General features: G+C 37.7%; 1 protein-coding gene across 1 annotated transcript in view; it reads left to right on the forward strand.

Moving 5' to 3' along the window:
* The window catches only part of TTC23 (tetratricopeptide repeat domain 23), a 100034-nt gene that overhangs the window by 18864 nt on the left and 56149 nt on the right, over window positions 1-25021 (forward strand). Inside the window, exons 3-6 of the mRNA XM_079129076.1 lie at window positions 4604-4727; window positions 9083-9233; window positions 9413-9538; window positions 21859-22036. Coding sequence (XP_078985202.1) covers window positions 4604-4727; window positions 9083-9233; window positions 9413-9538; window positions 21859-22036 — 579 coding nt within the window. The remainder of the gene's footprint in view (window positions 1-4603; window positions 4728-9082; window positions 9234-9412; window positions 9539-21858; window positions 22037-25021) is intronic.

Below are 25021 nucleotides of genomic sequence, written 5' to 3' on the forward strand. Positions count from 1 at the left end.
AAAGATACTGGAGGAATGTTCTAGGATTATAAACAGACGAAAGCTATAAAGCAGGTTTGAGTTTAAGAGTGATCATTTCTGCAGCTCTTTAGTGGATGGATGAGAAATGAATTAAACTGGAAGAAGGAAAGGATATGTGCCATAATCCTGGCAAGGAATTATGAGGGCCTGAACTATGTAGGGCGGAGGCAGCAGAGGTGCTGAGACCTTTTGAAAGGAATGTAGAAATGCCAGTTGGTGGAACTGGATGATCAAGGGAACATAGGAGGAGAGGTGAGAGCAAGGCAGAGTGGGTATGAAAGACCCTGAGTTTGGTCTAAGTCTGCTCAGGTGATGTGCCCTTCACTTGTACAGTGAATATAGGAAAAGAGCAAGATTATAGCAAGAGGTCATGAGCTGGTTTTGGTTGTGTGCATATTCATTATACAACTGGTGTTTATTCAGTACCAGGCCCATGCTAGGTAAATTTTTGGTCAGTAACCTTCCTCAATGAAAGTATTATAAGAGAATTAATCCTAATGCCCGAAGGCATTTAGCATATGTGAAGAATTAACTTCTATGTGCACAGAATGGTACTTTAAAACATTTCTGTGATCTCTGGTTCCTGGGACACCAAAGTGAACAGGATAGACAAGGTGTATGCCCTCGTGGAGCTACAGGACAACTAACATAAAAAAACAGATGGTGGGCCCACTGGGGTCGGGGAGCTCTCTGTGAGGAGGTAATAAATGAGCTAAGAACTGAGGAACAAAAGAACCAGCATGGAGGAAATGAGTTCTAGAAGAGAACACAGGTAAAATCTGCAAGGTAGGCACAGTGTTAAGAGCAGAAGTCCTGGGATGCAATGAAATATGGTTGGACAAACCATCAGTTCAGTTAGGATCTTGAGGTTTCAATGCTCTGTGCCCTGGGAGATTTTCAAAGAATCAGTGAGGATCCACACAGTGTACTTCACTTTTAAAAATATCCATTTTGGGGGATGGGGCTATAGCTCAGTGGCAGAGCACTTGCCTAGTACTTGTGAGACACTGGGTTCAATCCTTAGCACCACCTGAAAATAAACAAACAAAATGAAGACATACTGTCCAACTACAAAAATTTAAAAAAAAAATAATTATCTACATATCTATTTCGAGGGTTGGTAGAGTGCCTGCCTCACATCTCACATGCACAATGTCCTGGGTTCAATCCCCGGCACCACAAAAAAAAAAAAAAAAAAAAAAAAAAAAATATATATATATATATATATATATATATATATATATATATACACACATACCCATTTTGGGGTAACTTTTTATTTTATAATAATTTTTGACTTTGGTTAGTTTTCAACAGTTGTTAACATTTTCTTTATGCTTTTTTAAGGGTTCGTTATTGTTGTTTTGTGTTGTTGGTGTTGTTTTTGCAGCTGGGATGGAACCCTGGGCCTCATGCATATTCAGCACACTCTGCACTATGCCACACCCCTGCCCACTTTATTATTCACCCTTATTCTTTCTCTCTCTCTCTCTTTCACTCTCATGTTTTGTCTGAGAGTAGGTTACAGATATAATGATCCTTTACCTCTAAATACTTCAGTGTCTATTCCCTAAGAATAAGGATTAAAATTAGGAAATTATTATTAGTATAATGCTATTACCTAGCTTATAAACCATAATCCATATTTCTCTATGATAAGCTCATTTTGGGGAAAGAAAAAAATCAGATCCATAGTTCAGTCCGTGATTTCATGTTAAATATAGATGTCATGTCTCTTCAGTCTTCTTTACTCTGCAACAGTAACCTATGTTTGTCTTTTGTGATGTCAATACTTTTGAAAAGTATACTCCAGTGATTTTGCAGAACATCTCTCCATTTGAATTTGTGTTATCTTTCCTTGTGATTCAATTCAGATTATGCATTTGCAGCAGGAGTAGCACAAGCACTACCCTAGAGCCTTCTGGGTACATAGGAGGAGGTACATAGTGTCTCTCGGTCTCATTACTGTGATGTTAATCTTGAATACTTGGTTAAGGTTCTGTCTAACAGGTTTGTACACTGTAGAATTACTATTTCCCCCTTTGTTATTGTTGGGACTAATGACATATTAACTAACTCAGGCTGACTCCTTACTCCTTGGCGAAGTTATTAGTATTTTGGGGGGAGAGGCATCAAAACTGTGTATATACTTAAAACTTCACCCCTTAGTTTTAGCATCCACCAATGATTCTCACTTGAATCCATCATTACTATGATATTTGTCAAATAGTAAATCTCTGACTTCAGTATTCTTTCAGCATTTATTTGTTTGCATTCCATATAAGAGCTTTTCCTTCTTCACATTTTATTTGTCATTCATTTATTTACATCAGTACAGGTTCAGAAAATTGTGTTTTACAACCTACCATTTTTATCAAAACTTGAAATTGTCCAATATTTGCCAGTGGGAGTGCCTACAAGCTGGCTAAGTCCTTGATTTACCACTCACTTTTTGAGCACTTTCTTAAGTTATGACACAGTAAGACTTTTTAGGTTTGTTTTGAGCTTCCTTGTTCCTTATATCCATACAAGCTATTTAAAGAGTAAAACACTAAGTAAAAACTAAATATCCAGTAACAGTGGACTGAGTAACTCAGTTATGCTATGCCTATGTAATAAAATATGATATTGCCATTAAAACTTTTATCATAGAAGATGACATGGGGGATGTTCATAAATTGTTAAAACAGCAGGTTGCAAACCTATAGCTTGTCAAGTCTATTTTGAAAAAAAAATGGAGATATATTTATACAATAAAGGGATATTTAGTTACCTCGTTATCTCCAGGAGGTGAGCTCGCAGGTGATGTTTAGTTTTCACCTTTTTTGCTCTTGTACATTTTGACAAGCATGCATTACTTTTGTAAAAAACAGCCACAGTCACACCTTATTTCAATGCTATGGAGTAAGCTTCCTCCCTCAGCTTCCTCTGTTGGGTCACAGAAGTGACTCTGTGGTTAACTGGATGTGCATTTTTGTCAAAAATGTTGTTTCAGGGTTAAAGTGTTTCTAGTCGGCATTGCCCAGGGTGCACACTGGGTCTTCTAGACTTCTCCACAGCTCTATTCTCCTTCCTATGTTTCTTCCTCTTCTTTCCCTACTTCAGCTGGTTTTTATTTGGTGTCTTACCTCTCATCTCTTCTCTTGCTGTTCTGGCTTATCTATTACTACAGAACACCCTGAAACTTAGTGTCCTGAAACAAACCATTCATTTAACTCATGAACCTGCAATTTATGCAAATCCCACTGGAGTCTGGTCAGTTGTGCTTCATGTAGTATATACTAGCCTAGGTGGGCATGGAGACTCTACTGTCAAGATGGCTCACTCATATGGTTGACTAACTGGTGTCAGCATGGAGCCATTTAGTCCTCCTCACAGTAAGGTGGTTGGGTTCTGTATTACTTTACTAGGGCTGTCATGAAAAAATGTCACAGGCTGTGGGGCTTAAACAGCACAAGTTTATTTTCTTGCAGTTCTAAAGGTTGGAAGTCCATGGTGCAGGGGTTGGTAGGATTGATTTCATTCTGAGGCCTCTGTCCTGGGATTGCAGATGACTGCTCTGTGTCCTCACATGGTCCTTTCTCTGTGCACATGCATCCCTGGTGTCTCTTCCTTTTCCTTTGTAAGGACATGTCGTAGTGGATTAGGGCCTTCCTAACAGCCTCATTTTAACTTAATCACCTCTTTGAAGGCCTTATCTCCAAATATGGTTGCATTTGAGGTACAGGACATTGAAACTTCAATGTTTGAATTTGGAGGGGAAATAATATAGCCCTTGTTCAGGTTCCAAGGGTGACACCCAAAAAGAAAAAGTGGAAGCCACCAGTTTCTTAAGACTTGGGCCTGAAAACTAGCACCACGTCATTTTCTCCACAATTCATTTTGACCAAACTGTCACAAAGTTCAGATCCAAAGAGAAGGGAACATAGATATCCCCCTGCCATCTCTAGGTGGAAGGAATGTCAAAGAATTTCAAAACTGTCGTGTTTTGAAACTATTAGCCTTGCTTCGAATATATACCTCCTCTGAACTGACCTGGAGCTGGGAATCCACAGTTCCTATTCTCTTTGTCCTGGCTCTGAATGAAAATGTGCTTCTCACTGCTTTAATAAAGTCTGTTTGCCAGTCCTGCTGATTTTATTTGCTATGCTACTGACATAAGCTTTGAAGGAAGGTTTCAAATTGAGAATGAAAGTGTGTTATTTGAAAACCACTACCATTTGTCCACTTGTACCTGAATATGTAGGAGCTGTTAATGGAGGGACAGTTGGAAAACATAGGAAATAATTACATGTCAGTTCTACTTTTTCAATTTTTTTCTTTATTCTATTATATTTTTTACTTTTAAATGTACTAAAAGTTGTATTCATTCCTTATGTTTGCTGTTATTTCACTGGAGCATACAAGCACTCTACCACACAAAATGAATCTTTTTTTGTGATGTGTCCCAAGGGCCTAGAGCCATGCTGAGAACATAGTAGACACTCAATAAATATTTGTTGAATAAATAAAAGTATAAGTAGATATTATACTTTGTGACTCTAAAGTTTTAAGCCATCTAACTCATTTCTTTTTCTAACAGTATAAACAGGCTGTGCAGGAGCTTGTACGTTGTATACCATTGACAAGAATTTGCTACGGCAACTCCCATTGGAAACTAGCAGAGGCACATGTCAATCTGGCTCAAGGCTACCTCCAGCTGAAAGGTGAGCTCATCTCATACCAAGGAGGACCAGTTGGTTGGCTATTGCTGTTCTCCCCAAATCTGATTCACACTTAAGTAGAAGGACTAGGTTTTTGGATATTCTCCTCAAATACTGAGAAGCCATTTCCTTTTGAAGTCAACTAAGTATATAACATATAAATAATCAAAGGGAAAACTATAAACTTTTGGGTTTGTTTTTTCATGATCTTAAAATTAGGTTTCTTAAGAGATAATCTATTAGATCAGAAGAAAGAAAACACAAAACAAGAAATAAGAGCTCAGAATGGAATCCATTTGCATTTTTAAAAATTTTGTTTTGTTGGTACCATGGATTGAACCCAAGGATGTTTAATTAGTGAACTACATCCCCAGCCGTTTTTTATATTTTATTTAGAGACAGGGTTTCCCTGAGTTGCTTTAGGACCTTACTAAGTTTCTGAGACTGGCTTTGAACTCATAACCCTCCTGCCCCAGCCTCCCTAGCCACTGGGATTACAAGTGTGCACCACCTTGCCTGGCCATTCACATTTTTGATGGAGAGTCTCTTCACAGTCAATAACCAAAAAATTATAAATAAATAAATAACATGAATTGGCATAACTAAAGTGTGTTGGCTTATACAACTTAAAAATCCAAGGGTAAGGCTTGCTTTAGACTTAGCATATCTGATGTTGGAAGTAACCAGGATTCCATTTCTCTTTTCTCATCACTTGGCTCTATTTTTCTTTTCTCTTTTAAAATATTTTCTTATTCTTTTTAGATATACATGACAGTAGAGTATATTTTGACATATTATACATATATGGAGTATAACTTATTCTAGTTAGGATCCCATTCTTGAGGTAAAACATGATATGGAGTTGCATTGGTCGTGTATTCATATATGAACATAGGAAAGTTATTTCCGATTCATTCTATGGTACTTCCTATTCCCATCCCTGTTCCCTTCCCTTCATTCCCCTTTGTATAATCCAATGAACTTCTATTCTCCCCGCACCTCTTGTTGTGTGTTAGCACCCACATATCAGAGAGAATATTTGGCCTTTTGATTTTTGAGATTGCCTCATTTCACTTAGCATAAAAATCTCCAGTTCCATCCATTTACTGGCAAATGCCATAATTTCTTTCTTTTTTATGACTGAGTAATATTCCATTGTGTATATATACCACATTTCTTTATCCATTCATCTGTTGAAGGGCACTTAAGTTGGTTCCATAGTTTAGCTATTGCGAATTGAGCTGATATAAACATTGATGTGGATGCATCACTGTATTTTGCTGATTTTAAGTTGTTTAGGTACATACCAAGGAATGGGATAACTGGGTCAAATGGTGGTTCCATTCCAAGTTTTCGGAGGAATCTCCACACTGCTTTCCAGAGTGGTTGCACCAATTTGCAGTCCCATCAGCAATTTATGAATGTACGTTTTTCACCACATCCTCGCCAATATTTATTGTTATTTGTATTATTGATAATTGGCCATTCTGAGTGGAGTGAGATGTAATCTCAGTGTATTCTTTTTTTAACACATGTTTATTTAGTTGTAGGTGGACACAATACCTTTATTTTATTTTTATGTGGTGCTGAGGACCAAACCCAGGGCCTCATGTGTACTAGGCAAGTGCTCCAGCACTGAGCCATGACCCCAGCCCCCTCGGTGTGGTTTTAATTTGCATTTCTCTAGTTGCTAGAGATGTTGGACATTTTTTCATATATTTGTTGACCATTTGTATTTCTTCTCTGAAGCGCCTGTTCAGTTCCTTTGCCCATTTATTGATTGGTTTATTTGGTGGTGGTGGTGGTAGTGATTTTTTTTTTTTTTTTTTTTGGTGTTTTTTGAGTTCTTTATATATCCTGGAGGTCAATGTTCTATCTGAGATGAGATACAGGTGGCAAAGATTTTCTCCCACTCTGTAGGCTCTTTCTTCACGTTCTTGATTTTTTTTTTGTTTTTGTTTTTTGTTTTTTGTTGTTGTTGTTGTTTTCCATGAAGAAGCTTTTTAATTTGATACCATCCCATTTATTGATTCTTGATTTTATTTCTTGTGCTTTAGGGATCTCGTTGAGGAATTCAGTTCTTAAGCCAACATGATGGAGAGTTGGGCATACATTTTATTCTTGTAGGTACAGGGTCTCTGGTCTAATGCCTAGGTCCTTGATCCATTTTGAGTTTTGTGCATTTTGCTACATATGGATTCTGGTTTTCTCAGCACCATTTGTTGAAGAGACTATCTTTTCTCCAAGTATGTATATGTTGGCTGTTTTTCTTAGTATTGGCTCCATTCTTAGACAAACTTTGTCTACATGGTGGCAGCAAGCCTGCTGAGAACTTTAGGTTTCATTTTTAAGCATTCCCGGGAAAGAATGTCCCACCACCAAAACATCTCGGGGACATCCCACTTAGACCAACTTGAATTGTATACCGCAGGCCAGGAATAATCTGATTGACCAGACCTAACTTTTCACTTCAGTGGGTGCTTGGGAAGAAACTGGCTTTGTAGGTTGCACAGATTGGATGTGCAGGGACCAAACATCCCAAAAGGAAAAAGAAGAAGAGAGGAGGGATACAGGAAGGGGAAAACAATAGATAGCAACCAGGATATATCTTCTAGTCACTGACTATACAGCCTAGGGCAAGATGTATAAGACTACATCTTTGCACTCAGTTTCTTCAACTGAAAAGCTATGATAAGGCTGACGATGGGGGCATTGAGTTCCCAGGGTTGGTTCCATGAGAAAATAAAGCAGTAGAAGTGGAAAATGCCATAGTGCTAAGCATAGAATTATCACTCAATAATTTTGGCCAGAACTTATTATAGACTAGTCTTACCTATTAATTCAAAGACCATTGGAGCCAGAGGGAACCTTGAGGATCATCTCATTTACCTACCCTCCCCACCACCCACCATTTTCTAGATTCTGAGGAAACAACAAATCTGAATTGAAACAGCTTGCCCTAGATCATACTGTTAATAAGTAGCTGATTCAAGGCTCCAATGTAAGATTTTACATGTCAGTCATAGTGTCCTGCCATCTTGGTTTTCAAGTAATGCTTTCCTTCTACAGTCTGCCTCTTTTCTGCATGAGTCTTTCTTCTCAATTAAAAGTAAAAGTAGTATCCAGTATTTAGTAAGGTCTTACTGACTGCCTGGTGCCTTGCTGTTTTCCATGTGAGGTATGAGGTCCTGTGAGGTGGTGTTATTACCTTTTTGTACATTTGGGGATGCTGAGGACAAAGTCTTCTAGTAAGTGGTAGAGCAGCAAATTTTTCTTGGATAGTCTGACTTCAGAGCCAATGTTCTTGAACCTCAACCTATGCTACCTCCAGTAGATTCAAATTCATGTTCTTAAGGGAAGAAACCCGAGTTGGAAATCCAGTTTGCAATGTCTTTTGGTATATCACATGCACCATTGGCACTAATAAATTTCTAGCAAGCAGTTGAGTATATGCTTTAAAAAAGAATAAGATCCATAATGTTCTGTTAGAGATTTCACATAAAGAGCATAGCCTTGACTTTCTCCTTTAGAAAGTATATTGTTTCTGCTTTATAGACATGAGAATAGAATTAACTTCATATTTTGACAGTCTTTTCAGAGATCTGAGTTTCAGATCCCAGCATAGGACCAGGGGTGTATGGGCGTGAGTGGAAGAGGGTGTCAGTGTTGGAGAGGAGGATGGGAACGTGGGAAGTATGAAGCATGGGATCCCAGCTGGTGATCCTTGTGTCACCCCACCCACAGATTAATAAACCTGGGGAAGAGCACTGGAATCCTCTGGGAAATCAGTTCTCAGGAGTAATTTTTCATTGTTCTATTTTGTTTCATATTAGCCTACTACCCCACAGGAAGAGCTTGTGGCACAGTAGTCCATGATCTCACTGCAATTGTGTTTGTATTGTTAAAATAACTGTAACATCACATTTATAGATGGGTGAGCAGAAGATTCAGAATTCTTTGTATTTCATTAAGATTGCTGTCACAAAGCCAGGATTAAGGTTCATGATTATCTTACTTCCTTCCCAGAATGCTGTAGTCCTTGTATTCCATTTGTTTTTTTATGATTATTGGTCACATGTTTTACATCTGATATTGGTGAGGTTTCAAATTTGTTCAATTCCAGCTTGTTTGTGTATTTTAATTTCTAAAAATGGCCATTTGGGGAAATTTTTTTCTTGAGCACTTGATATGAAACAATTCTTTGGTTACTATAGTCATGACAATATTCCCTGTTGCCCAAATACATCTCTGTGTGACACTTGACAATACCGTGAGACTTTGTTAAATTCACTAGCCATAGAGAACTGTATTAGTCCAACCGAGATCAAGAGAAACTGAGACTTCTTTTCTGTCCACAGGATTTGCACTACAAGCAAAACAACACACAGAGAAAGCCAAAGAAATCCTCACCGACTCCATTGTACCTCCTTATAACGACAATTCAGATGTTTTTAAGTGCTCCATAGAACTCTTCCATACCATGGGGAAAGCCCTACTCTCCCTTCAAAAGTATCCTTTTATCTGTGATCTTTACAAATAAAGATGCTGGTTATATAATATTTATATATAATTCTCAAGATCAAATAAAAAACTAACAGATGACTCAGGAAGGGTGAGAGCCAAGAAAATTCAGGACTTGGGGTCCCAGAATCTAGGACCAAGAGGAAACTTTCCTAAACACAGTTCAGATTTAAGGAAGCTGCAGAGAATTTGAGAAAAGCAGAAAGACTTTCAAAGGAGCTGCTACAATGTGGAAGGATTTTAAAGGAAGAGTGGATAGAAATCCAAGCACCGATCAAATTGTCTTTTGCACAGTAAGTGTCAAGTCTAAGACTTTGTATGCATGGCAGCTAGAGGTTCTTTGCCAATAGAATCTGTCTTCAGATAGGAGGAGCTTCTACATGGGACTGTGATGGCTTCTCCCAAAGCCGTTGTCCAGATGTAGAAGAGGAGCACAGACTGTCACAGCAGCCCCCACCAAGACATACATTCGGGACACTTCACTTGATGTCAAGTGCTCTCATATCCATCCAGGGTCTTACAGTTCTGATCATTATCCCCTTGACTTTCTGCCTGATCTCCCTCTCCACCTGCTGCCCCTGCGTCCTTTCCCTTCCTTGTCTTCATTGTCTTCATTGCTCCCTTCTTCAGTAGATTGATTTTGGGATGAGGACCTCCAAGGAGAAAGACCTTTAAGCATATCCAGTCTGTGGCGTTGAGAGGATTGTTCTTTGTTCCTCATACCATGCCACACTCACCAAATAACCCCAGCTGGGTTATTTGTTGTAGAGAGAAAGTGATGGGACCTTGGTCCTGTGCCCAAGCCCAAGCCCATGCCGATTCCCAGAGTGTGGGATGGTAGAGTACCCATGCTCTTCAGAAGGATGGCTTAGTGAGGCCGGAGGGTGGAGAAAGGTCTATTCTAGAAGAGGCAGAGCATCCCAGTTGACCTACATGACCTCCCTTGGCCAAAGCTGGAAGGATTCAATTTACATTCACAACCAAGAGAACTCAAAGAACCGCTAGGATCATTTTGAGAGAGGTAATGGCAAAGGGCCCCAGGAGAACACACCTAATACTACCATATGAATAGAAATTGAGAAGGACCAGCCCTGACTCAAGCTTTTAAAGGTTTTTCTTTTGTGATTACAATTCTACCTTCTTATTTTGTTTTGTTTGGGGTTTTTCCGGACTGCTAGACCAGCATTGTCTGTCAGTCTAAGCCCTTTGGTGTGCTTTTTTAAATTAAAATTTTCCCTTAAGCTCAGATTTTCACCCTCATTCTCTTCCCTCCCATAGCATAGATATATATTTGAATGATGATCTGTCTTCTAAGATGGATCTCTGAATAATAAATAGTATTGTTTTATGTATTAGAATTGTGTATTTATGTGTTTTAAGTTTGCAAAAATTTGTAGTACATGTCTCACTGTTTCCTACTTTTTTCTGTTCAGTACTTTAATTGTTGCCTGTACTTCTGCTCCTATGCATTTGCCACATTTTGCTCCTCCATCCTCCTAGCAACTGACGTCCCCACACAACAGTGCTGTCACTGATACTCATATGCAGCTTCACTTATGTAAGTAAGTGAGACTCTTTCTGAGGTTTATGCCTCAGGGATTTCTGGGTCACTGGGGAGAACGGTACTTCAGGTTCTGTAAGCACTGGCTGATGGCTACTGCCATCTCAATTCCCACTTGCAGGACAGATGGGTTCCCTTTTCCTCACATCCCCAACACTGTTTGGCCTTGTTGATCTTTCTAATTGCTGCCAACCTCACGTGTGTAACATGCTAATTATTTTTTAGGTCTATTTACATTTCTCCTATTAAAGAGTTCAATTACCTCTTCATATTTTTCTTAGCTATTTCTGACTCCCCACCTGTAAATAGCCTATTAGTATTCTTTCTTATTTTTCTTTTGGGATTTCCTATGCTTTTCCTTTTGATAATCAAGATTTTCTTATATGTTATAAATATTAATGATATTACATCTATTTTCTTACATGCATTGCCCATTTATTAATTTTGTGTATAGTGTTCTTCATGGAATAGAAATTCTTCATTTCACTAGAGTCACATTCATTCTTTTGTACCTTTTGGTTTATATGTTAGGAGTTTGTTTAGAAAGTGTTTCCCACCCAAAGATATTCTCTGAATTTTCCCTATAAGACCTGCTTTAACTCTACTTCATATATTTAACATGCAACATTTATCACTGTCTTTATGTTCTTAGTTGGAAATTACCCCTTAGTCCAAAGATTATTCAATGATGTGTTTTAGTTTGCAGATATATGTGATCTTTCAAGGTATTCTGATGCACTGATTTATAATTTTATTGCCTGGTGGACAGAAACATATTTTCATATTATCGACCCTTTGAAATTTATTGACACTTCTTTTGTGACCTAGTCCATGGTTGACTTTTGTGAATGTTCCAAATATGGTTCAAGAGAAATTATAGTATTTATTTATTATGTTTAATGTTCTAAGTAAATCTGAATTAGGTTGACCTTATTAATTCTGTTATTTGAATTTACATCTTTATTTTTGCCAATTTAATATATTAGTTTTTAAGATGAGTATGTTTAAATCATCTAGGATCATTAGTGGTCTATCTACATCTCCTGGTTCTGCTAGTTGTTATATATACTATGGGGCTGCTTTGTAGAGGGGAGGAGAGTTCAACAGCAACATATCCTCTTAATCTATGACTCTGTTGAATCAGTGTATCTTCCTTGTCCTTTTTTGTCCCCGTCTCTGTATCTTGCCTGATACTATATCATAGCTCTCTTGGTACAAATTTTCCTAAAGTACCTTTCCCCATTTAAAAAAATCTTTATTTGTGTTTAAGTTTCCATTTGTCCTATCCATTGTCTGTTCCTTTCTTGCTTTCTTTTAGTCAAAATGTTTTTATCATTCCATTTTCTTACCTACTGACTTGTAAGTTATGTCTTGTTTTATCTTCTAATGATTACTACTGAGTTTGTAATTTATATACCTGACTTATTATAATCTAAAAATAAATTAATCAATTAACTGTTTACTGCACAATGCAAGGACATGTAACCATGTTAACACTCTTTACCCCATTTGGGCTCATACTGTCCTGTATTTAAGTCATCATATATTTTACACCACAGGTAAGCACCAAGAAGAAGATATTTATAGTAAATACAGTTGATAAAAAGTCTATGTATAGACTCTGTAAAGAATCCCCCTGGGGTTGGGGTTGTAGCTCAGTGGTGCAGCACTTGCTTAGCATGCATGAGGCACTGGGTTTGATTCTCAGCACCACATATAAGTAAATAAAATAAAGGTCCATTGACAACTAAAAAAAAAAATCCCCAGATGTCATTAAAATGAAAACAACTGAATAAAAAAAATTTGAACAAGAGACTTTTCACAGAAAAGGATAGCCACCTTACCAATAAATATGTTCAGGAAATGAAAACTAAAGTCATAAGTTACCACTCCAGTCTCACTTGAATGGCTAAAACTTTGTAAGAGACTGATAGTATCCAGGGCTGGCAAAGATGTGGTGCTCAGATATTCTCTCTGCTATGCTGCTGTTTGAAATATATTTGGTATAACTACTTTAGAAAACCAATTGGCATTTTCTACAAATTTGAACATTTGAATATCCTTTGACCCAACATTAAAACTCCTAAATATATATCCAACAGAAATGCATGCATATATCCACTAAATGATAGAGCCAAGTACATTCAAAACTGCATTATTTGTGATGACCAAAAATTGGCAACAGCTCAAATGTTCATCAAAAGTAGGATATTCAAAATCATGGTCTGTTCATACAAATTGTCAGATTTCTACCTTAACATCACAGATGACTTACAACATAATTAGTTATAGAAACAAGACACAGAAGAATCATACTGTAGGATTCCACTTATGTAAGAAAAAAGAGGGTTGGGTGATTGAGAAGAATTACACAACCAGGCCCACCCAGAATCTCTTCCTGCCCAGAATATTAGACACTATTCTATATTTTAAGGCAGAAAATATACAAATCAGAGGTACAAGATCTGATAATGTGTTGCATCTGCTCAGACCCGACTAATGTATCAGTACTTAGTGTTGAACAGTGTTGCTACAAAACAGTAAACTATCCTCGGCCGCCAGAATCTGGCACCGCCTCGAGTACTTTCCAAACTAGCAGTACCAAGCCTTGCCAGCAGATGGCGGGCTGTGTACGCATCTATGCCGAATGACCAACAAGAACTAAAGTTCAGGTTCCAGGCTGTTCTACAAAGTTACTTCAGTGTTTAGCAGAGTTTTAAATTTTGTCATTTCTTTTCTTTCATATTCTTTATCCTGACATCTTCACTGGAACGCATATGTCTCAACCATAGGATTATCATTCATTTACTTTGCTTTGTTTCCTTGTTGAAATGTGAATATTTGGTTTAAACTGAGATGCTTTAGAAAAAAAAAATAGGGCTTCATTTTTATACATTTCTGTAGTTACCCTTGAACTACAAGGGCCTTTTGTTTTGCCAGGTCTTGGAAGTAGAAGGTCAGGATAATTTCTCAGGCAGCCCTTGTAGGATTTATGTTCCTCTTAGAAGGTTATCTTTTAGTGTATTCTCTTCCTCTGTCTTTCTCTCCTTTTATGGTACCCATCAGGCCTGGCCAGTGCCTTTCTCCCTGGCCTGACAGATAAGTACTTCAGGGTGACTCATGTTCCATACCATCCATCCCTGACTCGGCCTGAAGCTTCTTCCCTCTATGTTTCCTCCTCTGTCCCAAACTTACTTCATTCAGTAATGGTTTTTGGAGACTGAATCCCAATCATATATACCGGTGTAATATTTCTTTATATCTGCTAAATTTAGAGAATCACGAGAAAAAAAGCAGGAAAGCTTCCCCCACAGATTTTAGAATTGTGTTCTGTTCTGATTACTGACAGATAGATCCCAGAGACAGATCATTGTCTTTATGTATATAAGCTTCCACCATTGCACCTGTGCACACGCACGTGCACACACACGCACATTCCTTTTAAAATCACCTTTCTGTGTGGCATGAGATTGCTGCTCCAGAACATATGACCTGACTGCCTATGACTTCCTGACACTGTCTTTGGAGACTTCCAGAGCTTTCCCAGTGTGAGCAAATGGCCTGGTATGGCTGTGTTGAACTAGCCAAGGAATAAGCAAACACTTTTTTTTCTTCAGAGTATGAACAGGACACCTGCCAGGTATTTCTAGGCAGTGTGACATGGTACAATTAATAATGTGGACTTTGGAGTCAGAACCCCTAGGTTCAAGTCAGTGTTTATTCAGATTATCCTGCTGTAGAAACTTGGGCAAGTACCCTGCTTCTTATGAGGCTCACTCTACTCCTCTGTTAATATCAAAATGACAGGACCTCAAAGGGTTGCTATGAATATTAACCATGGACACCATGTTAAAGCATCGAGGTACATAGTAGACCCTCAAAAATAGAAAGAAAAAGAAAATAAAGAGGAGAAAGGAAGCAAAGAAGAAAGGAAGGAGGGAGGGGGAAAAAAAGAAAAGTCCAGATCACATTAACTACCTATTATTGACCACCTTCTGTGTCAAGCTATTGCTAAGTGCTTTGCATACTTCATCCATTTCATCCTCAGTTCATCATGTGAGGTGGATATTCTTATATTTCTATTTTCAAATGAAGTATCTGAGGCTGAGAGAAGGGAGGTCATTTCCAAGGTCACACTGTGAGGACATGTCCGGGCAGAACCTAGTCTATCAAACTCTGGTGTCCAACCAGCTAACCACAGCTTGGATCACAGTTCCCTAATGCAGAAGGGAATTCTCAAAATGTGCTCAACAGCAAAGCTTCCACTTGTATGGAGAGAGATCTAGGTGTCTTTCCTTACTTTGACTCTAGAAAACTCCCACTATTCTCTTTTGGGATTGGTTTCTCATCAGATTCCAATCATCGGTGACATTTCTGCAAACACTTTCCTCCTCACTGTTGTACAATATTCTCGCCAAACTCTAGAGTTTTTATATGGAAGCTCTCTGTTGCCTTAGTAATACCAGAGGAGATTGCATTTGTTTATTGCATGTTAAAATGACTCTCCATCCCTGTGAGATCTCTGAAACTTGTCTGAGATGAGATGTCATCATGTGCTCTGTGGATATATTTTCATTCAATAAAATATGCCATGGTTTAAGTTGTGGACCTGCCAAATTAACATACTGCCACATTCTGTTGTTCAAAATTATCTATCTTTTCATCTGTCTAGTATGTTTCCTAAAGCTACCAAACACGTTATGGACACACTAGATAATAAATCCTCAAAGCATCCCCCACAGGTAAATGAAAATGGAAAGGAGAAAATATTGCTATCCCAAACATTGCATAGGAGAAAATGGAAACAGACAAGATTATCTGAAATTGACTGATGCTTTAAGTGAGTTGGAGATGGAGGTAAGACTATAATTTAGTTATTTCTTGATATAGTACTCCCTCTCAATTCATTTTTTATTAAATATATTGTGAAACTGAAGTAATTTTATTTTCTATTTCGCCTTTTCTTTTATGTGAATAGTGTACTCTCGGTGAGCTTCAGAAGGCTCATTGTGGGCTGCATTAGCTCAATAGCCTCCATTTCTGGCTGCATTAGTGCCAGGACCCTGTAATGGTACAGTACAGTGATTTCAAGGGAAGCAGGGTAGAGCATGTGCTTCCTCCTGGGTACGCAATGAACAACAATGTTGTCTCTGTTCATCTTTTTAATAAAACATTTGAGGCATAATGAAGGATAGATATTATTCAAATTCTCATGTACACATCGCCAAACTTAGACAAAAAGAGAAGATTTCAGATAAATGAAAGTTTGCTATATGTTCTCTCCAATCCTGTTTTCTTCCCCCACTTTGCAGGTAATTGTTATGCAAAATTTAGTATTTTTCACTCTTCTCAATGTTTCTGTACCTTTGCTGCAAACATGCATGGCCATAATAATGTTATTTTTCATGTTTTTGAACTTCATAAGATTCTTTCTGTGGCTGCTTTTTTCTCTGTAACAGCTGTAGTTTTGAGTTATATCCATATCAATTGATAAATACAATTCTAGTCTCTTTATACCTCCATATAGTTTTAATTATCTGTTTTTTCCCCCTAATTTAATTATCCATTCTCATGAGAGTGAACATATGAATTGCCTCCAATTTTTTACTACCATAGACCCTATTTGCATGATCATTCTTATATATGTCTCTTTGGGGACATACATAACACTGCCTCTGAGGTATACACCCGGGAATGTAATTGCTTACTTGGCAAGAATCCACATCCTCAACTTTACCAGGTTTTCCTGAACACTTTCCACCAATTTATGCCCCTATTAGCAGGGTATATAAATTCCTGATACTCCACGTTCAATATCTGATGTTATTGTCCAGCTTTTTACCTTTGCCAATCAGATAGATATAAAATTATATTTCATGGCTTAATTAATTACATTTTCCTGATGGTGGGATTGAACATCTTTTCATGTTTCTCAGTCATTTAGAATTCCTTTTCTGTGATTTATCTAATTCACATTGATTGCTCATATTCTATTGGGTAATTTGAATTTTTAAAAACAAACTTGTACAGCCTTCATAATTCTGGCAACAAGTCGCATGCTGGCTACAGGTAACCCTGTGTGCTCCCAGTGTGTAGTTTGCCTCTTCAACTTCCTCTGTGCTGCTTGATGCACAGGAATTTTTCTTTAATGTGACTGAATTTACCTATCTTCTCTGTTGCTTGGCACTTATTTGTTTCTGTGTAAGAAATTCTTCCCTACCTAAAGTCACAGGATTACTTTTCCATATATTTTCTATCAAATATATAATAGTTTTGATTTTTAAATTTAGGCTTCTCATCCATTTGGAGCTTTTGTATTCATTCTGTGATGGTCCTAATTTCATATATTTAAAAATTTTTGTTTACCTGTCTTTTCTAACTTTTCATCATGAATGTGTATTGTTCTAATAGTAACACACTAAATTTTTCAAAAGTTCAGTTGGGTAAGTAAAAATGTTTGCCTCGCATAATGCTTTCATCCCTTTGAATTGAATTCTGCCTATTATTTTGACTTGCCAGAATCTTACGTGGGTAGTTGTGGGGTAGAATGAGACCACAACAGAACCTATTTCTACATGAGGACAGCCTGAGGCAGAGTGCAGGTTGGGAGGGAGAAAGAGTAAGATAGGATTATATATAGGCATTTAATACCAACCTGTATGGCTCACTTCCATTTGCAAAGCACCTTGACTGACATCTTATTCAATTCTCATAGTAGTCCTATCAGACACCAGAGTTCAGATGAGGAAACCAAGGTTCAGAGACATCTGATTCTTGTTCAAATTTTGTTAGGTGCAAATGCTCAGAATACAGTTTGCATTTTCTCTCCTGCTGCAGTACTTGTAACTGACTGACCTGCCTGTGTTACCTTTCTTTCTTTTTTTTTTTTTAAAGGGGTTTCACTGGGTAGTCTAGTTTGTCCTCAACCTTGTGATCCTACCACCTCAGCCTCTTGACTAGCTGGGATTACAGTTGTGCCCCATCAGGCTGGGTTTCCTCCTGCATTCTTTTCCATAAAAATTTCTATAAGAAGCAGTATTTGAAGGATGACTTTTGACACCTGAAGAGAAGATGTGGCATTAACATATTAGTAGTAATATGCTGTACTTTGGGCTAAAATAGTAGGTGGCTACAAGTTGCCCACAGTCTCCATCATTACAAACTCCCAAACACTTCTCTTTAGTATCCTGTCTCAGGAAAGGAAGAATTGTTGCTATGTGAATTAATACATACATTGTTATTGTTTTCTTTTTTCTCATTTATAAGCTTGATTACTAAGCTTTGACATTTGCAACTTGTTGTTTATATTTGCTTTATTAGTCTTCCATGACTTTAGTAGGCACCCTTAGAAACAAAAGACCCATTCTTTACTTCCTGAGCACAATCTGCATCATTTTTGAACATAGAGAGGAAAAAGATGAAGAAGATTTTCCTCTGCTCAAATATCAATGGCATTGTCTGAGTTCTCTAGGATAAATTAGGTGGAAAAAAATCTAAAGTCATTTCGAAAGTATACAACTTTCTCTAGATTATAAACAGAGATCAACAAACTTTCTGTAAAAGCCAAGGTAGTAAATATTTTAGGCTTTATAGGCTTTATGATCTTAGTGACAACTACTCAACTCTAGCATTGTAGTTCAAAAACAGCCATAGGCAAAATGTAGACCAGTGGGCACTGCGGCATGCCAATAAAGTTTTACTTACAAGAACAGACGGTGAGCAAATTTGGCCTCCAGACCAGAGTTTCCTGACCCTCGTTTTGCATGACTTCAGCTTTGTCTACCAGGTATCTAATTCTTTGACTAAGTGATTTCTTATCAACCACATATTTCAGAGCCTCTTTCTATTACCAAAGCTTCTAATGGTTTTTTTTTTCTGCAAAAGTAAAGTATGATAATTGCAAAGATAATGATGACCCACTACATTCTAAACTCATTAAGAGTCAAAGGGAAGTCTGGTATTATAGGTCATCTATTAATCTCTTTGTTTCCAAGATTAGGGTTGCTGTGAGCTATATAAACTTACTTGGTTCAGGCATATATTAATCCCCAACCTCTTACTGTGTTTTAAACCTCTTCAACAATGATAGAAGACACACAGATTCATAAATTGTCCAGTCAGCATTTTATTCCATTATGGTCATCAGAACCACAGATCTGAAAAGTATCTTTCCTTTATCAGTTAATTCCTTTAGAGAGCAAAGAGGTATGAAAAATATTCAATGACTGAGTTGAAAATAAGACCTGTTTTTTGCAGTCATTTAGTCACTTTCTCCCATTAGGTCTCAGTTTACCCATGTGCCATTTGGGAATTGTAATCCCTTTTTATATTAAAGACTTTTGTGGCACCAGAATAACCAAAGCAATCCTGAGCAAAAAGAACAAGAGGAGGCATCACAATACCCAATCTCAAAATACACTATAGAGTCATTGTAACAAAAACAGCATGATATTGACATTAAAGAGTGATACATAGATCAGTAGAACAAGATAGAGGACCAGGAATAAACTCATGCATCTATAGTCATCTGATTTTCAACAAAGAAACCAAAAACATACATTGGAAAAAAGACAACCTCTTCAACATATGGTTGAAGAGGAAAAACTGAAAATCCACCTGTAGAAGGTTGAGACTAGATTTCTCTCACCCTGTACAAGAGTCAACTCAAAATGATGAAAGACCTGAAACTTTGACATTGCTGGAGGAAAAGAGAGGAAGCACTTCAAGATATTGGTACTGAAAAGGACTCCATTAGCTCAGGAAATAATAGTAAGAACTGAAAAATGGGATTGCATCAAATTAAAAAGCTTCTACATCGCAAACAGTCAACAGTGAAGAGACAATATATAGAATGGAAGAAGTTCTTTACCAGCTAGTTACCTGACAGGATTAATATCCAGAATATATAAAGAAAAAAACTCAAAAAAAATTCAACACCAAAAGGACAAGTAGCCCAATCAATAAATAGACAAATGAGCTGAACAGAAGAAGAAAGTATAGATGACAAATAAATATATGAAAAAAAAAATACTCAACATCTTTAGCCATCAGGGAAATGTGAATCAAAACCATATTGAGATTCCATCTCACTCCAGTCAGAAGGGCTATTATCAAAAAAACAAGAGTGACAAATACTGGTAAGGATTCCAGGCATAGGGAACTCTTATACACTGTTGGTGGGAATGTAAATTAGTACAGTCACTATGGAAAACAGTATGGAGGTTTCTCAAAAAAACTAAAAATAGAGCTATTGTGTGATCCAGCTAATTCACTCTTGGGTATATATCCAAGGGAAACAAAGTCAGCATACAAAAGAGACCTGCATACTCATATTTATAGCGACTCTGTTCACAAATACCAAGTTATGGAATCAACTCAGATGCCCATCAACATATGAATGGATAAATAAAATGTGGTATATATGCACAATGGAGAAATATTATTCAAGAAAGAGTGGAATCCTGTCATTTTCAGGAAAATGGATGGAAATGGAGACCATCATGTTAAGTAAAATAAGCCAGTCTCAGAAAGACAAATATCACATATTTTCTCTCATATATGGAGATAGGAAAGAAAAGAAAGACAACATGAGAGCAGAAGGTGGCCTATCAGGAAGGGAAAGAAGATCAGGGGAGAAGAAATAGGGGTAAGAGAGGGTAATAGGGAGGATGGATCAAAGCATGTTATATACGTATATGGAAATATCACAATGAAGCCCGCTAATCTGCACAATTAAAGTGCATCAATACTTATAATAATAATAAAAAGATTCTAAGATGGAGGGCAACATAGGAGGGATTGATTCTTTCATTATGAATTTTGTACATAAAATCTTTCCATGAAAGAAAATAGTCTTAGAAAATATTTTGGAGAATATTTTTAAATGTTTGTCTTTCTGTTTGTTGGGCAATATCTAGGGACACATTTTTTATATGCAAGATTCTTATCCTAAGAAGGTAAAAGAATATTTTCCCACTGCCACCTTTACTTATAACATTTAAATTAGCATTTTCTAATATAAAAGTAATACAGCTTTATAGAAGAAAGTTTGGGAAATTTAGAAAAGCATAAATAAGAAAATTAAAATCACTCAAACCCAACTGTTTAGAAAATGAACAGTTGCTAACATTTGTTGATCATTTTTTGACATATCTCTATGCATTTGTGTCCATGTAGATTAGCTATAACATTTTCACATGCATGAGATGATGTATAAACCATTTTTATAACCCGCCTTTTTACTGAAGAATATAAAATGGATATGTTTCTAGGTTGATGAGTAAGGACTGACATTCATTTTAATGGCTATATGACATCCCACAGTATAGATGTACTTAGGGTAACCTGCTTGAACTGTTCCCTAAGTGATTAATTTAAGTGATTTGTACTTTTCCTTTATTTTAGAGAGTGGCAAAGTAAACATTCTTTTGTGTTTCTTCTTGTCCCTGTCAGAGCATTGCTTCAAGATAAATTCCTAGAAGTGATATTTGCAGAATTATATATGTGCATATATACCATGTTGTATAATTTTAATACCAAGAAGTGTATGCCCAAATTATATTTTCCCTAACAGTTAATGCAGCCTCACCAATAGTGGGAAATTTCTCAGCAGATCAGTTATCAGGATCTCAGTATCCTTCCTGGTTGCTATTGTTGTTTTGTAAAGTATTTTATATTTTTTAAACCAACACCTGCATAACACTTATTATGTGTCAGAGACTATGTTTGGTATTTTTGTGAAAATTAACTAATTAATAAACTAATGGAGTGGACACTGTTATCATTCTTAAATTACCCACAAGGAAACTGTTGCATGATTTGAAGGTCATATATCTAGTAAGTGGGGGAGTCAGTACTTGAACCCTCCTGGTGATCCCATAGTCTGTCATCCCCTTGACCACCACGCCCAGCTGCCAAGAGGAGAAAAAACTCAGCCATCAAGCAAACAAGCCTGAACATCAGGGGTTAGAGAGATCCTGGCCACCAGACCACAAGTATTTTTAGCATTTTCTATTTTAATTACTTAAAAAATATTGTTGAATTTTTTTTTAGGATGCATCAAGCTCAGAGGAAATCAAAAGAAGCTTTGCCCTTCTACAAAGAGGCTTTGGAATATACTGAGATCAGCAAAGGTGAAAAAAGTCCTGAGCGTATATCAGTCTTGAGGGAATTAGCAGCTGTAGAGCAAGCGCTGGGATTGCATGACATGGCCATTAATCATTTCCTACAGGTAAGGTGTGACATACTGGCCACCAGAGCTGTGTTAGACCCAATACTTTTCATAAACAAAAGTGGTACAGCATCTTTGAAAGTGCCTGACTTTGTTGTTTTTTATGGATAAAGCAGAACACTTGGCCTAGAGTGGATGTTCAGCAAAGATTTTCTTATTAGGTGGCCAAGCAGGTGGGTGCTGGGTACTGTTCCCCCGAGTAGTTGTACATCCTGCCAGCAGCCTGAGGTGGATTTTCTCAAATTATGTGCCTAACTTAAGTCCTGTTTCCAAGATGAAGTATTTATTCAGAGTTCATATTGCTGAATTGATTAGGACTTTTTCTTTAAGAACAATGTAAAAACTTTACCTGGAGCCACTTAGAGTTGTTATCAGTTAGCTAGTATTCTACTTTGTCACCATAAGCTCCTACGGTAAGTGTCTCAGTCAGAGTACTCTGGAGAAAAAGAACCAGTAGGATCCATCTCTTTCTCAATATATATATATTTAGAGAGAGAATTATTTTAAGTAATTGGCTCATGTGCTTTTGGGATTGGCAAGAAATCCACAGGACAGGCCAGCAGGCTGGAAACTTGGGCAGGATTTCTCTGTTACAGTCACAGGCAGCTTGGAAATGTGGGCAGGATTTCTATGTTACAGTCCTAAAGCTGAATTCCTTCTGCTCTGGGAAATTTCAGGATTTTTGTTGTTGTTATTCTTTAGGTCTTCAACTGAATGGATGAGGTCCACTTATATGAGTGAGAGCCACTTCCGTTATTTAAAAGTAAATGATTGCAAATGTCGATCACATCTACAAAATATAGTCACAGCAAAATCTGGACTGGTGTTTGACCAAGCAACTGGGCCCCATAACCTAGCCAAGTTTGCACATACCATCAATCATGTCTTTATATCATAGCATAGGTGAAAGCACTTTTTAAAAATTTTCTAAGAATGCAAAATATAGACTAACCCATTCCTGTTATTTCTCAAAGGAGATATAATGACATGGTACTGAGAATACGTTTTTGCTGTGTCTTTTTAAATTTGTCTGACAATTTATACTCCTACTCACGGTGTTAGAGTGCCCCATTCTCTCACTTTATCTGGATCATCTCTTTTAATCATTATTACCACTCTGTAACATGTTATTTCCAGCTTATAGAGAAGGAAGATAGGAATTAAAAAGGTTGAGTGATATGCCCAGGAGAATGCAGCCAATAAATGGCATAGCCCAGATTTAAAACTGGTAATTTTTTTAAAGCACGATTCTCCTGGCTGATGTGTAGAGAATAGATTGGGAAGGTTGTGCCAAGCATGGAAGTGGAGAGATCAGTCAAGAGGCTACTGAAGTAATGAAAGTGAAAAATGATAGTGGCGTGGAGTAGGACGAAGGTAACAGGGATGAAGAGATGTAGAACCTGAGAAATATTTAGGAGTCAGAATTGATAGCACAGAGAGGTTGTTTGAATGAGACAGGGGAAGTCCAGGATGGCTCCCAGGTTCCTGGTTTAGAAGACTGTGGGGATGTTTGGGCCATTTACAGTGGAGGAATAGGGGTGACCCAGTAATGCAGAGATGGGGAGCCCTGTTTTGGATGATGAGTCGGAAAGGCCTGTGAGGCATACAAGTGGGAGTGACAGCCTGGCAGCTGGGTAACCAGGACTGCAGCTCGGGAAGACATTCATTTATATACAGGGAGGATGTGGTCACCCAGGCAGAAGGAGGAGGAAGAGAGGAGGGAGCCAGAAGAGAATACTCTGACTGATGACAGAATCTTGAAGAACTTCCATAATCATTGGTTAAGTGAAGGATAACCTGGTACACACACAGAGAGAGAGAGAGAGAGAGGAATTTGCCAGGGGTTAGGGGTGCGGGGAAACAGAAGGAAAAGTAAAAATGAGAGACCTGCCTTGTTTATCACTCTTTTCTGATATCTTTTACTATGGAAACAGGATATGTTCGTAGGATAAATGTTACTATTTGTAAAGTGCTTAGCACAGTGCCTGATACATAGTGCTACATGTAGATTTTTAAGAATTTCTCTCTTTCTGAAAGGTCTTTCCTTTTCTGTCCCCCCACCCCTACCTTTTTTTTTTTTTTTTTTTTTTTAATTCATTTCATTGGTCTTTAGGGAAAAACTGAAGACAGAAAGCAGATTATATAGAGAGTGAGATGTGAGGAATTAAGACACTAAATGCAGTTACTAGCCCAGCAAGAGGGAGGAGCTCAGGAAAAGGCCTGAAGGCGAGACAAAGAGTAAACACTGAATTCTGAATATGATGCCATGCCCTGGACCACAGGAATGATGAAGGCAGTAGACAGATATCCTACGGATAAGAGTCGGAAATCATGTTAAGGAATCTGCGCTTCCTCCTCAGGGCATTGGAAGGTTTTCAAGCAGGGAGATTGATCAGTCTAGAAGGAATTTTCTAAGGAGTGGAGAACATGGTGGTGGATAAATAAGCAGGTGATCACCCAGAGATGACCACCACAGGTCAGGCAGGGGATGATGATGGCCTGGATTCAGGATGTGTCACTGGGAATGGAGACATGGGGTCAGATTTGTGAGATGTGGGGAATAGAGATGACAGGTGGGGGGGTGCAGATGAGGGGGTGTGAGGGAGGGGAGGAGTCCAGGCTTATGTCAGGTTTCCATTGACTCTAGGAATCACCGCTTATCCATTCACCTACTAAAGGATATCTTGGTTACTTCCAAGTTTTGCCACTTATGAATAAAGCTACTGTAAAAATCTGAATATGGGCTGTTATGAGGACATAAGTTTTCAACACCCGTGGGTAAATGCCATATGGTAAGAATAGTTTTATAAGAAACTGCCAAATTATCTTCCAAAGCAGCTGTACCATTTTGCATTCCCACCAGCAATGAATGAGGATTCCTGTTGCGCCCTATCGTTAGAGTTGTCAGTATTCTGGACCATTTTATTGGTTTTAATTTGCATTTTCCTGATAACATGATGATGTGGAGTATCTTTTCATATGCTT

The sequence above is a fragment of the Sciurus vulgaris genome, assembly GCF_902686455.1.
Source record: "Sciurus vulgaris genome assembly, chromosome: 2".
Classification (NCBI taxonomy): domain Eukaryota; kingdom Metazoa; phylum Chordata; class Mammalia; order Rodentia; family Sciuridae; genus Sciurus; species Sciurus vulgaris.